Here is a 15170-nt window from a genome sequence, read left to right on the forward strand (position 1 = left end):
GTCAGGTGGTATTCCCATCTCTTTCAGAATTTTCCATAGTTTGTTGTGGTCTACACAGTCAAAGGCTTTGGCATAGTCAATAAAGCAGAAGTAGATATTTTTATGGAACTCTCTTGCTTTTTCGATGATCCAAAGGATGTTGGCAATTTGATCTCTGGTTCCTCTGCCTTTTCTAAATCCATCTTGAACATCTGGAAGTTCATAGTTCACGTATTGTTGAAGCCTGGCTTGGAGAATTTTGAGCATTACTTTGCTAGTGTGTGAGATGAGTGCATTTGTGCGGTAGTTTGAGCATTCTTTGGCATTACCTTTCTTTGGGAATGGAGTGAAAACTGACCTTTTCCAGTCCTGTGGCCACTGCTGAGTTTTCCAAATTTGCTGGCATATTGAGTGCAGCACTTTCACAGCATCATCTTTTAGGATTTGAAATAGCTCAACTGGAATTCCATCACTTCCACTAGCTTTGTTCGTAGGGATGCTTCCTAAGGCCTACTTGACTTCCTGTTCCAGGATGTCTGGCTCTAGACAAGTGGTCACACCATCATGATTATCTGGGTTCTGAAGATCTTTTCTTGTATACTTCTTCTGTGTGTTCTTGCTACCTCTTCTTAGTATCTTTTGCTTCTGTTAGGTCTATACCATTTCTGTCCTTTATTGTGCCCATATTCACATGAAAAGTTCCCTTGATATCTCTAATTTTCTTGAAGAGATCTCTAGTCTTTCCCATTTTATTGTTTTCCTCTATTTCTTTGCATTGATCACTGAGGAAGGCTTTATCTCTCCTTGCTATTCTTTGGAACTCTGCATTCAAATGGGTATATCTTTCCTTTTCTCCTTCGCCTTTCCCTTCTCTTCTTTTCACAGCTGTTTGTAAGGCCTTCTCAGACAACGATTTTGCCTTTTTGCATATCTTTTTCTTGGGGATGGTCTTGATCACTGCCTCCTGTACAATGTCACGAACCTCCGAACCTCCGTCCCTAGTTCTTCAGGCCCTCTGTCTATCAGATCTAATCCCTTGAATCTATTTGTCACTTCCACTATATAGTTGTAAGGGATTTGATTTAGGTCATACCTAAATGGTCTAGTGGTTTTCCCTACTTTCTTCAATTTAAGTCTGCATTTGGCAATAAGGAGTTCATGATCTGAGCCACAGTCAGTTCCCAGTCTTGTTTTTGCTGACTGTTTAGAGCTTCTCCATCTTTGGCTGCAGAGAACATAATCAATCTGATTTTGGTATTGACCATCTGGTCATGTCCATGTGTAGTGTTTTCTCAGCTAACTAAATAGTTATATTAAGAGAAAGCACATGTACAACAATTGCCAACCCATATGGAACCACGATGTGAATGTGATGCCACTGTTTGCTATTAACTCTTTTTCAGTGAGATCTTGGTGTAACCTTAAACCAGATGTGGCTGAGGAAAGTACTCAGCCATGAGCTTCATCCTTCTCTCCTATTTTCCTATGCATTCATGTGTGATCCGTGCTGGGATTTAAGGAAGTCTCCCCTTTTCCAGGAAACCCCCTGCAGATATCCCACTGCAGCTGCCTGCTGTTATCAGGGAATGACTTCTACCCTTCCCAGGAGTGCTTTGGGTGGGGTTTTATAAACATTCCCAGCCTATCACAAAAAGATAGCAACTTTCAAGCCCATTGTCATCTCAAAAATTTCCTCCTCTCCCCTTCTCCATTCCTCGAAAATACCCCTCCACTCTGTGGTCACTTCCTGGTCTCATTGTGAGTTGTTCCTCCCAGCAGCAGCAGTTAGATAAAGGAGGTGACACCAGCCACCTGGGTTTGCTGTTTAACTGCTTCCTGCCCAGCACAGCAGCACCCCACTGCGGACCAGCAGTGCCCATTGTCCTGCTGGTGCCTGTCCTGGGAGGTACTGGCTTCATTGGAGCTCCTCTCCAGTGATCTGCTTGTTCCAGCTGGACAGATACAGCTATTTGCTGGGCCTTAAGTGGGGTGGTGATTGGGTCAGATGGGAATGGACTTGGCAAGAGTGATGCATATGCATCTCCCTGCTGCATTCCATTGGCTCCTTTTCTGGAGAGGTCCTAATTTCCACAGAACATCCCCAAAGTGGAAGGTCCAAGAACATATAACTGCTCAGCAGAATGGTGGAGTGTTCTAGAACAGGCAGACTGGGATGCTTTCCTGTACAATTACTGGTTCTGTGACTCAAGAGGGTGACTTCACATCTCTGAATCTCATTTTTTCCCACCAGTTTAAAAAATATAGCAGGATGATGTGATACCAGTCTGCTTAAATTATTACAGGAAATCCATGCAATGATATATGTAAAGTAACCACCATAGAGCCTGACCCAGTACAGCCTCAATCAGGGTGAACTGTTACCATCATTATCTCACCCCATACTCCTTGTTGACTCCCTGACTTTTGTTGCTCCAAGTTGGTAGCTCAGACTTGGCTCTTCAAGCCTCTTTCTCTTTGTTTCCTACTTGCAGGGAGCTCTGTGAAGAAGCCTGGTCAGCCTGTTGTTTCCAAAGCCTTGGGGTAAGTTCTGGGGTGTTCAACCCAGGGTAAGGGCTGGATTGGCTCCTGTTGCCTTGGCACAACAGCCTGGGGAGCAAGTTTTCTCAAGCATCCCAGGTTATAACTAAAGCAGGAGCCTACTGGGGTGTGACATGTCATTCACACAGCCCCTCCCGACCCTGTGGCCTCTGTGGATCGCTCCTTTGGTCCAGCTGCTAAATGCAAGTGGGCTATGTGGCCATAGTCTGCAGGAGTCTCTAATAACCAAGACCAGAGTCAGAAGACCTAAAATAAGCAGACTTAGACGAGGCAGTCAATATGTGACTTTTCTTTTGGCAAGTAAACCTATACTGGCAAGGGTAAGTAAAAATGGCTGCTATAACAAACAAGCCCCTAAATCACAAAGGCTTAACACAAGGGAAGTTTATTTCTTATTCAAGCAAAATCAGTTCATATTTTCTCAGACAAGTGGAGAACCTTCCAGCTAAATTTCAGGGACCCAGGCTCCTTCTGTTTTGTGGCTCCATCATCTCTTCGGCAGAACTCTCTGCATCTAGCCAGAAGAGAATCACACGAGAGGTTTTGAACGGTCCAGCCTAAAAGTGGCACATAGTGCTTCTGCTTTCTGTTCACAGTCTGTTGGCCAAAACCTAGGCTTTGGCCAGAGCTCAGTAGAACTCAGGTGTACCTATATTCAATGAACTTCCCAGGTGACTCAGTGATAAAGAATCCACCTGCCAATGCAAAAGTTGCAAGAGACATGGGTTCAATCCCTGGGTCAGGAAGATCTCCTGTAGTAGGAAATAGCAACCCGCTCCAATATTCTTGCCTGGAAAATTCCATGGACAGAGGAGCCTGGCGGGCTACAGTCCATGGGGTCACAAAGAGTTTAGCATGACTGAGTAACTGAGCGGGAGGAGGAGCACAAATTCAAGGGACTAGTAAATGAAGACTAGCCGCACGCTCAGGAGGTAGAGGAAATAGGTTTTGGTGCCACAGATATTTTCCAGGAATGTATCTGAGCCACAGAATTGGGAAGGTTTCCCTTTGCTGGTTTCTGAGCTCATCTTAAGTGACTTGGGTGGGGACAGACAGAAAAGGATCTGCATTGCTATGGATTTCCTGCTGATCTTTTCCCAGGGACAGATTTGCAGCCCCTGCTGTGGAGACCCGTCCTAGCATCTGGGGAGAATGTCCACCAAAATTTGCTACCAAGCTGGGCCGAGCAGTGGTCAGAGAAGGACAGATGGGGCGGTTCTCCTGCAAGATCACTGGCCGGCCCCAGCCACAGGTCACCTGGCTCAAGGTAGGGTTCTATCTGTCCTGATTCTGAGTGAGATCCCTGGGCTAGCAGGAGTCTGTCTTCCCAATCAGTCCCTGCCACTTCAACTGTAGATGGCCCTCGAGTTTCCCCTGTGTTTGGTAGCCATGCCTGTTCTTGCCCCTGTTCGCATACTCTCCCTGTCACTCAGCCCACAATGTCCTGTAATCCACACACTCACAGAACAGCATAAAACTTCTGAGTCAAGACAGACCTGACCATGTCAAGATAGTGGACTTTGAAATCTGGGGCTGATTTCAAGCCATAGCTCCCTGATTCACAGAGCATGTGATGCTGGGCAAGACATTGGTCTTTTAGAACCAGGGTTTCCTTATCTGTGAGGCAGAGATAGTACCACCAACCTCAAAATACTGTTGGGAGGCTCCATGTGGGAGTGCTTTATAAATCACTGGGGCTAGACATTGTGAAGACAGAGGTGAGGAAGCTGGGGAGTGGGGGAGGAGTGGGTGTAAACAGGGCAGTGAGGAGATCAAAGCCAGGGAGAGTAGGTTTTTCATGGGTGGAACTCCTGGATAAAAATGAGCGATGGGGTGCCTTTTCCCTGTGTCCTGATTCTCCTGTTCTGACCCTGGAACATCTATAAAAGGAAGACGGAGGAAAAGGAGAACTAAAGTGAGGAATGTAGAATTTTCTACCTCAAACTCGGGCTCCTTTCAAATAGATTCCATGCATCTGCTCTCAACTGGACGGAACACCATAGTGCATCCATACAGCAGTCAGGGCCCTTGGGTGGCCCTCAGGCTGCTCTCCGAGCATGATGACAGAGCCCAGAGCAGAGGGCCCTGCTGCCCAGCCTGGTGTCTGTCCCATGTGGATTGGCAGGAGACAGGACAGAGCTGAAAGGTGAGCAGTTTCTCTGACCAAACTGCCTGTGCCGTCCACAGGGAGATGTTCCCCTGCAGCCCAGTGCCCGTGTGTCTATGTCCGAGAAGAATGGGATGCAAGTCCTGGAAATCCACGAGGTCACCCGAGATGATGTGGGAGTGTACACGTGCATGGTGGTGAATGGGTCAGGGAAGGCCTCCATGTCTGCTGAGCTTTCCATCCAAGGTATGGTCCAAGCTCTCCATCCAAGGGCTGTGGGAGGGCTATTGCAGAACTGTCCCTTCCGGGGTCCCTAAAGGACCTATAAGGAGCTGCTTGTTCATTACACATCTGTGGTTACACATGTCACACTTATGTACTCGGGTATCCGTCCCCAGGTCAGCATCTTGAATCAGAAGAATGGGTGGGTGAGTAGCACAGACGCAGCCAAGGAGGAAGATACTTCACCTGTGTCTGCACACCTGGGTTCAGTTTTTCCTTTTTGCTCAGACTCCTTTTTTATTTACAGTTCTAATTGCCTTTTGGAAGAGTGCACATTGCTAGTGTCTTCCCATCACCTCATACTTACCCAGCCTAAAATTTATCTCAGTGTCCACCCTGTCCTTCAGATTAGGTGCTCCCTCAACTTAATTCTTCCCTTCTCACAGGACTGGGCATTTCAGACCAGCTTTGGCCCCTGTCTCTTCCTTGATACAGTCATCAGCCCCAGTTAGCCCTTCTCTTGAAATCTCTCTGTGTATGACTCTCCATTCCATTCCCCTTGGTTCTGCCAAGTCCAGCCTGGGGAAACTGGGATGTATGGACAGGAAGGATGACTGAGGTTACTCCATTTGAGTGAGAACCTTGAGTGGGTTGGGATTTATGGATCAGGGAGTAAAACAACCCTCACTCTCTCTTCTCCCTCTTACCCTTGTCACTTCTATGACTTTCCTCTTCTCCATCTCCTTCCTTCCTCAGAAAGTATCCGTCCTTGCTCTCTTCACATTTTTGGCCCAAGTGTTTTTACTGCCCACAGAAACAAATTTATTTTACATTGCAACCCAGGATGTGTGTGTGTGTGTGTGTGTATCTATGTGTATGCTTAGTTGCTCAGTCATGTCCAACTCTTTATGACCCCATGGACTGTAGCCTGCCAGGCTCCTCTGTCCATGGGGATTCTCCAGGCAAGAATACTGGAGTGGGTTGCCATGCCCTCCTCCGGGGATCTTCCCAACCCAGGAATCTAACCCAAGTTTTCCACATTGCAGACAGATTCTTTACCATCTGAGCCACCAGGGAAGCCCAATATATATAAACATATACATATACAAATACAAATACATATGCACATATATTACTGAAACCAGTTTCATGAAACAATCCTGAGTGTTATATACAATACATGCTGGCATTTTCTCTTCTCTTCTACTTCATTAAGGAAAAAAAACCCTTTTTCTGACCATAGGCTCTGACTTCACAACTCACTACTGTCTCAGGACCCTACCATTTTAGTCTCTCTCCTCTACTTTCTCCAGCGCTGAATTAAAGAACTGATCCCTTCTGAAGCAATTAATGCCAGAATGGTGTGTTTCCTGGGATTTGTTTGAAAATACTCCCAGAAAAAGTCCCTCAAAAACAAAAGAGAGAGATATAGATAAGATTGGCAAAATGTTGATATTTCCCTAATCTGGGTGTTGGCTTTCAGTGTTTGTCATATCCTTTTTGGTACTATTGTATATTTTGTAATTTTCCATGATAAAACATGTTTTAAAAATAATGTGGTAGAAAAATATATCTAGTAATAGTATGTTTTTTTCTTTGAAGAATTGAATAAAATTACAGTTTTTCTGTACGTTTTAAAAAGAAGCAGGTATTTGTCAAAAATGATTACCTTGAGGAGCTCTTTAGAGGGCCACATGCAAGTGGAACTGTGTGGGTTTGAAGTTTTGGGTAGGTGTTTATTTTTGTTTGTCCCTCGAGTGGTTTTTGTTTCCACTTTGGGCTAGAGAACAGGAAGCTACTGTGCCCAGGGTGGGGCAGCAGAGGCCTTAGGAAAGGCCCAGGGCAGCGCTGGAAACTTAAGAGTGTCTGCAGGGCTCAGAGGAGTTTATCAGACTAACCCAAGAAGTTTAGGACCAGGGAAGCTGAAAGGAGAGGGGGAGGAGGGCCACAGGTGATGGGGAAGGTGAGCGCTTAGGAAGTCAGACTCTGTCATAAATGAGAGATTCTTGTTTTATCACTTCCTGCTCCTGGCGTATACAACATTCCACTAACCGTCTTTCTACCTTCTCTCTTTTTCCAGGTTTGGACAATTCCAGTAGGTATGTGTAAGCTTTATGACTGTCATTGGTCCATCTCGAAATGCCCCCTGTCAGAAAAGAGGGATTGTAATCAAGACATGCCCTAAATGTCTGAGTCATCATATAGTGGGGAGAACTGCCTTTTTGAGGGGCGTTATTCTATTTGAAATGTTTCGTTTTCTATTGTAATTTGCTGCCTAGGTTCTGGGTCAGGCTTGCCGTCAGTATTGAGACTCTCGAAGACCCTGCTCAGTATCTTTACTAGTTAGCCACCATTAGGAAGGGCACTGCTCTGCAAGCATGCCCTCCATGTTCAAGGCCAAAATCCACCTGCTTGTTTTCTGGCTGGAAACTGAGCCGACTGCAGAGAAAAACTTTCGCTCTTACCCTGTCCTAATTTGTGGGCTTTCATGATTCCTGGAGCTCGTGCTTGTGATGAGTAACTAAATGATTGTTCTCTTCCTTCTTCTTCTTCTGCCCCACTGTCTGCCCCTCACCACCAAATAGGTCACTCGTGAGAGGAACAAAGGTGGCCGGTATGGACATCAGGAAGGAAGTGACCAATGGAGTCACTCAGGGGCCCAAACCAGACAGCCTGGAGGCTGCTGCCGAGATTAAGAACTGCCCCAGCAACCAGCGAGGCAGCTCCCCGACCTGGGCCACAGGGAGCCAGCCTCAACCCCCCAGGGAATCTGAGCTGGAGCCGGTGGGGGACTCCCCCAGAAAGGGCCAGAGGACCCCCATCCTGCAGAAGACCTCCAGCACCATCACCCTGCAGGCAGCAAAAGTCCAGCTGGAGCCCAGAGTGCCAGTCCTGGGAACCCCCTGTCCTTCCAGAGAAGAGAAGGAGGGGCCAGCTGCAGCCCCTCCAGACACCCTCCCCACCAGGCGGTCAGGCCTGGGAAGCCAAGACACTGCGGGCAAGGTCGCTACCAGGAAGGTCCCCATGGAGAGCCAGAGGGACACCACGTTTCCCAAATTTGAGAGCAAGCCCCAGAGCCAGGAGGTCAGTGAAGATCAGCCAGTCGAGTTCAGATGCGAGGGTGAGTAGAGTGGCCTGAGGTCTCTGGTGTGCATATGGTAGCCCCTGAGGGGGGTCACTCCTTTCCTTCACCTCAGTGGTTGGAACCTCCTGTATCCACCATCGCTTGGGACTGGAGTCCCCCACCCCAGAGAAGCACTTTACAGGGATCTCCCCTCAGGAGATGCTCCCTGCAGTGGCCTATTGTTCATGGTTGAAGAGAGCACCTACCCTGAGCCCTGATTTTCAGCCCCCACCACAGGAAACCCGTCACCACCATTGCCACCAGGAACACAGCCCAGGGTCCCTTTCTCTGTCCTCCCTTCTGCAGGCTCTGGCTGGTCTAGAGGCCTGGTGTGCCACCTTGCATCCCTCCTCCCAAAGGGCCCCGGCCTCTGCCTTGAGGAGGAGGGGGAGGGTGGTTTCCAGCCGGAGTGGGTTCCAGAGAATGGGTTCCAGCTGGAGGGCAGTAGCATACCAGCTGAGCCCCGCCCTCAGGCTCAGTCCCTTCATCACCCACCCCAGCCCACAAGCGCTCTTGGGGGCCTCACATCCTTCACCTGGCCCTGTAGTTTCAGGGATCCCAAAACCTGATGTGACCTGGTTCCTGGACGGTGTCCCCGTGAGGAGTCAAGAGGGCACCATCGAGGTTTATGAAGCTGGGGGGGCCCATTACCTCTGCCTGCGGAGAGCCCGGGCCCGGGACAGCGGGAACTACAGCTGCACAGCCGCCAACGTCCGAGGCCAGGTGTCCTGTCGCTGGACCCTCCTGGTGAAAAGTGAGTACATCCCTCAAGGTCACCCTGGCTTCTCTGTGGGAGGACCTTCGCGGGGTGCTCCACACATGGCACCCGTGTCATCTCCTACAGTCCCCTGCCCAGGGGCTGCCACCTGAGAGAAACGTCATTCCTGCCTACCGGCCAAGGTCAAAGTCATTGCTCCAAGGGAGTGATTCCTGATGGGAATTCACAGCAGGATCACCTCAGAATAGACAGGCCCAGCCCAGCTGTGAGCCACCTTTTTCTAGTTCCTCAGGTGCCTGTCTGAGGGCTCACTTTGAACCAGACAGACACACTTAGAGTGACGTGAGGTGATGTGGGTGCCCCCTCTCTTCTGCTCATTGTAGTATCTGTTTATAAAAATAGTGCATGTGCAGAGTGAGGAATTTAAACAATATGTAATCATATGGCTTGGAAATAAATGTTTTTTTAATTTTTTAAAATAAATTTGGCATTATGCTGTTTGTAAACTGCTTGCTATTCTAATTTGTTCATGTTCCATAGGCATTTTTCAGTATTATTTCTTTCTATACTTCTTATATCATTTGAAAACATGCTTTGTAATGACTATATATTTCCTAGAATGATGTCTAGCCATGGCCTTATTGTTGTTTCCATTTAGATTGTTTTGACTGTTTCCAGTTTTTTCCTACTGTAACAAAACTGTTTTCAATAGTCTTGCACCCACCTATCTCTCTGTGAGATTTCCCCCTACTTTAAATGCTATTTAGGGACCCTAGAGCCACATCCTACTGTTGAGGAAATTAGTTAACCACAGGGGTAGAGCCAGCACATTGCAGGCTATTGGAAAACTTATGAGACAAATAACCTTCACTTACTTTTTCAGCAAGTAAATTGCAAACAAAAAGGAATGAAGGGGCAGCTTGTAGGAAACTTAAATGAAAAGACACAGGAGACACCATTAATCGTAATACCTGGACTTTGCATGGATCCTGATTGAGATACCTTAAAAAAATTTTTTTATAAGAAAATCAGGAAAATTTGAGCATTGATAAGATATTCAATATAAAGGAATTAGTGCTATTTTTAAGATGTGATGATGGAATCTGTGGTTATTTTTTTCAAAGTCTGCATATTTTAGATATATAAGTTGAGTTACTTACTAGTGAAATGATAGAATTTCTGATCACATCAGAATCCATGTGTGTTGGGATTTGGTGTAGGGTATGAATGAAGTGAGACTGGCCATTATGAAAGTTGAAAAACAAGTATATGATGATTCACTATACAACTTTTGTATGTTTCTGTCTATTGTTGTGTGGGTTTGAAATTTGTTATAATAAATGTTTCCCAAAAAAAAGAACCTAGTTCATTCACACAGTAGGACGCCATGCAGCCAGTGGAACAAATGGGCCTGACCTGTACACTCTGGTGGTGAGACCTGTCCAAGATATGTTAGTATGGGGATGAGCCAAGTGCAAAGAGAATCGTGTGTATCATGCGCTGCTTGCAATAAAGGGGGAAAAAATTTATGTACACAAAGCAAACTGATGCTTGTGTGTGCATAAACATTTCTGGGAAGGCCCCCAATTTCCTTTAGGAAGAGAAAGGGGTCCATAGGAAAGGGTGAGAGATAGTCTTGCTTTTCACTGTATACTATTGACTCGCTTCTTAATTGGGAATTTTACTACATTTGTGAATTCCTTTGCAAGGAATATTACCCATTCATTTGGAGGTGGAAGTGCCTGTAGGCAGAGGTCCCAGGTCAGGAAACCTGACCTTCATCATTCAGGGCTATGTGTTAGGGTGGGGGACTCACTTGGCATCATAGCCACCAGAGGTTAAAAAAACAACAGGCTTTGGTTGGAGCATTAGCTATTATTATTAAATGGAAACTATGCATTGAGCCTGTACCTACACAAATTGGGAGTGAAAGACAATGTTGATTTTTAAGCCATCGCAGAGCTGAGGGAGAGGGTAGAAACTGGGCATGCTACAAAGCTTGCTGTTCTTACCAAGATTCAGCTGTATGATTGTTTTAGAATGAAAGTTCCTCAGAATGCTGCAAGTCTTTGGTTAATTTCCAGAGTTCTAATAAAGCTGATGTTGAGCACTTTGCCAGGGTTCTTGCTCCTTGTCTGGAAGAGAACTTAATGGAAGTCCTAAGTCCTCCATCCCAGAAGTCTGGCTTGCCTGCCTTTCTCCTTAGCTGTTTTGAAGTCTCCAGAAGGTCTCACCAAGACGCAGGTCATCTAATACCTCTTTCTCTTTCTTCCTATCACTGCAGAAAAGCTGCCTGCTTCCCTTACCAAGACTTCTTCTTCCATCCTTCCCAGACCCACAAGAAATCAGGTCTAATAATGATTGACCTTCCTACCATTTCTTCAGTCTCTCCCCCTCTCCTTATCTAGAGACCCCTTTCTCCTCCCTACAGGCATGATCTGGTCTCACCTCATCTAAAAAGGAAAAGAAAATCTTCCCTCTGCCTCACTGCCCCTTAAGTTCCCAAGTTTTCTCTCTGCTCCTTTTACCCCAAAATTTGCTGCTAGTCCAGTCTCTGTGCCCAGCTTCCATCTGATGATAAGCGCTAACACCGCCCTGAAAGCCTGTTCAATGAGTCAGGCTTTATGTTGAAGACTTTACTTGCATCACTTCATTTGGTAATCTCAGCAGTCTTAAGAGAATCACAGTTACACCCATTTTCCAAATGAGAATACTGAGCTGTAGTGAGGTTAACGGACTTGCTCAAGGTCCCATGCCTTGTTAAAAAAAAAAAAAAGCATATTCCTAACCCATGTTGGTCTGACACAAAAGCCCAGTTGTTTGCAGTGCCTCCTAAGGGGATTTCTCTAATGAGGGAAGTTGATGCCTCCTGGGAGCAAAGGGGAGGAGGTGGTGTCTCCCCTCACTTGCCTAGGTAAGCTGGCATCCCTTCACTCTGTACCTGCCCATTCAGATGCACCACATTCTGATTGTAGCTGTGTTGCCACTGCCTGCTCTCCTATTAGGGTACCCCTAGGCTAGAGGAGGAGGTGTGGACGTAGAGTCAGAGAATCGGGTGTAAAGCTTTGTTTTACCACTGGGCTTGACTGTGGGAAATTATTAACTTCATCTGTAAAATGAGCTAAAGATAGCAGTCTCGTGGCTTTGTCACTATCACCTCTGGAAAAGTACCTAGTAAACCCTCGAATATTAGTTTTTGCCCTAAAACCTTTGTACTCTCAATATAGTAGAGTTTTCCCCTCATCACTGAATTGAATAGCTTCTCTGAAGAGTACCAGTGGGCTATCGTCTCATCACAAAATCCAGTTGCCTTAAATCAGCCACCTTGACTCTTCTGCAGCACGTTCTGGTTGTTGTGGAAAAGATTTTCTATCCCCATTGCTCTTAATTATGGCCCCCAAGCAAAATGTTCCCCAACTCACCTATGTAGAAATTTTCCGTAGAGTTCAGCTCAGTGGTTCTCAATGAAAATGGGGGGGATTGAGGCCCCCAGTGCTTCTGAACTACTGGCCTAGATTAGAAAACTAGAACTCATGTAATCCTTGTCATTCTGTCTTGAACTTGAAAAAAAATAGCTATAATAATTTAAAATTGAAATGTCCTCAGGAGTGGGCATGTGGTAAAAAAAAAATAGCTATAATAATTTAAAATTGAAATGTCCTCAGGAGTGGGCATGTGGTCAAGTAAAAAGATATTCACAGGAGTGTTCAGGGTCTTTTTGTTAGATACAATGTTTTAGTGTTCATCCTTGTATCTTCTGAGTAAACCACAATGGTATACTGCTATGATAAGATCATAGAATTGCCAGTCTAATTTTAAATGTATATATATTGTTGGGGATTTTTTTGTGTGTTTTTTTTTTAGACTTTTTTTTTTAATGTGGATCATTTTTTAAAGTTTTTATTTAATTTGTTACAGTATTGCTTATTTTTTTTATGTTTTGGGTTTTTGGTCACAAGGCATGTGGGCATGTCTTAGCTCTCCAACCAGGAACTGAACCCACACCTCCTGCATTGGAAGGCAAAGTCTTAACCACTGGACTGCCAGGGACATCTGTATAAATTATTTTTTGAGTCAGTTTAGATGATTTATGTTTTCCTTAAAAAAATCTATTTTATCCACATTTTCAATCTAATGAAACATTTCAGGATTTTTAAAATTTAAATAAAAAGCGTGCAGGGTCTGATGGGACACATCAAGGATAATATAAGACAGGAGAAAGTAGAATAAGGCCAAGAAAAGGGGATGAAGGAGCTCGGTGGATGCTCCAGGACAGTGAAAGTCCAGACAAGGCAGGAGGGACCCCTGTCCTGGAGGAGAGGAGGCTGGCCCAGTCCTGAGCACTCCCAGACGTGGGGTGTCTTGTGATGATGAAAAAGGCCCTGAAGTCACTCTGCTTCAGGCTCCAGGTCTCGACATGGTAGTACTGCCTGCTTCCTTGTGTGATGATGGATGAGGCAAAGCCAGACCACTGAGAGAGCAAGCCCTGGGTGCCCAGGGCAATGAGGTGGCTGCCTGTGGTCAATCCCCAGCATGGGGCGGTGGTGATCTGAGACGGCCTATCTGTCCTTTGCCCTCACAGAGCCAGCCGTGTTGGAGGTGGCCCCTTCATTCTCCAGTGCCCTGAAGGACTGCACCGTCGTTGAGGGCCAGGACTTTGTGCTGCGATGCTCAGTGCAGGGGACCCCAGTGCCTCGAATCACTTGGCTGCTCAATGGTGAGACCCCCTGCTCCAGCCCCCCGAGCCTGTGGCCTTGCCTGAATTCCTGCTTAGCTTCCCCATATATCACTCTGAACCATTTATGCATGAGAAAGAAGCATGGAGTGTAGAGAGAGCATGGGACCTGGGAGTCTGCCAATGCCTGGCTGGGGACACGGGGCAAGCTTTACCCCTCTCTGAGCCTTGAGCTCCTCGTCTACAAGACGAGAATGAGGCCACCTACCTTTCAGATGGTGATTGTCAAATTAGACTCTTTATATACAACAGTTAATGAGATGCCTGGCACATAGGTGCACAAGCAATTTAGCTTCTTTTCGTACAGCCAGGCTCACAAGTAGGCTCTCAATAAATATTTGTTGAGTCAATAAGTGAACAAAAAAGCCCACAGATTAATGAACCACACTAGCAGTTGCTCATGGGATCTTGCCTTTTATTTAGTGGCAGGTGGTTTAAGGGTTCATAGACCAGTAATTCTTTTTAACATTATAGTCCTATAGAGACATCCCAACTTTCTTTTTGCCAAGTAAAGTCCTTTGAAAAAAAAAATTATTACATATTATCACTCTTCTCTCTCTCTCTTTTTTTTTTAAACAAAAAAAGCTTTTAAATTCCAAAAGTATGTATGGGAGAAATCTATCACTAGAACTGAAATAGTCCATAAAATTAATGAAGTTGCATTGGTCTACTTTTGGGGGACCTTAGGGGAGGCTAAAAGGATGCCTGCACTTGTCCTCCTCTGTATTGAGTGGTTGGGTGACCCTGGAAGCCCCACTTTACTACCCTGGGAATCAACCTCTTTATTGGTGAGGAGATGGATTGGAACAGAGGTTTAGGGTCTCTACCAGCTCTCGCACCTGATGGAATGAACTCTTTAAGGGATCGGCACCCCATCTCCTGTGCACCAAATAGTCCCCAGGCATCTCTGCCCTGTTGCCATGAACCTGCCTCGTCAGTATGGTTTGCTCAGGCTTTGCTAGAAACGATCTTCAGTCAGCGTAGGAAGTTGCCTTGGCGTCTCCCTATCTGTGGACTTCTTGGGCAGAGAGGTGAGAATGGGGGTCTTCCCCTCCACCTCTTACTACCGACAGAGCTCCTGTTGGATCCCACGACTGACGGCACAGAGGTGGCCTCCTTGCAGCTGGAACACAGCATGGATGTTAAGGGCTAGGAATGGATCTGAACAAGAGCATTTCCCTCCCGCTTGGCTCAAGGTCCAGGCCAGGCGTCAAGAAACACCGTCTATAAAGGGCCAGATGGTAAATGTGTCCAGCTTTGCACGCCACACAGTCTCTGTCACCACTACTCAATTCTGCTGTCATGGCACAAACAAAGCCAGAGACCACACGTAAATGAACACAATAAAACTTTATTTATAGACACAAATGTGAATTCATATAATTTTCACACACGTCATGAAATATCCCTCCCTTGATTTTTTTCCCAACATTTAAAATATGTAAAAACTATCCTCAACTTTCAGACTATACAAAAACAGGCTTCAAGTGGGATGTGGCCTAGGAGCAGGAGTTTGCTGAGCTCTGGTTTACACCTCTCCAGACTGAAAGGCAACCCACCTTCTTACTCTTGGTGAATCTTGGTATTTTCACAGTTCCCACTAGAGGGAGATCATGCACAACTCCGGGACCCTTGGCCACCAACTCTGGTTTTATCCGTCTTGGAACTGGGAGTTCTGTGTCGCCCAATTCTGAGTGCCCTGAGCCAACAACTCCTTTCTGGGGCC

General features: G+C 46.1%; 1 protein-coding gene across 6 annotated transcripts in view; it reads left to right on the top strand.

Moving 5' to 3' along the window:
* MYLK (myosin light chain kinase) overlaps window positions 1-15170 on the top strand; it is a 280134-nt gene that overhangs the window by 155331 nt on the left and 109633 nt on the right. For all 6 annotated transcript variants that reach the window (XM_061166997.1, XM_061166994.1, XM_061166999.1 and 3 more), the window contains 7 exons: window positions 2472-2520; window positions 3640-3805; window positions 4726-4891; window positions 6948-6966; window positions 7453-7988; window positions 8539-8745; window positions 13292-13426. In XM_061166997.1, the coding sequence (XP_061022980.1) occupies window positions 2472-2520; window positions 3640-3805; window positions 4726-4891; window positions 6948-6966; window positions 7453-7988; window positions 8539-8745; window positions 13292-13426 (1278 nt within the window). The remainder of the gene's footprint in view (window positions 1-2471; window positions 2521-3639; window positions 3806-4725; window positions 4892-6947; window positions 6967-7452; window positions 7989-8538; window positions 8746-13291; window positions 13427-15170) is intronic.

The sequence above is a fragment of the Dama dama genome, chromosome 19 (assembly GCF_033118175.1).
Source record: "Dama dama isolate Ldn47 chromosome 19, ASM3311817v1, whole genome shotgun sequence".
Taxonomy (NCBI): Eukaryota; Metazoa; Chordata; class Mammalia; order Artiodactyla; family Cervidae; genus Dama; species Dama dama.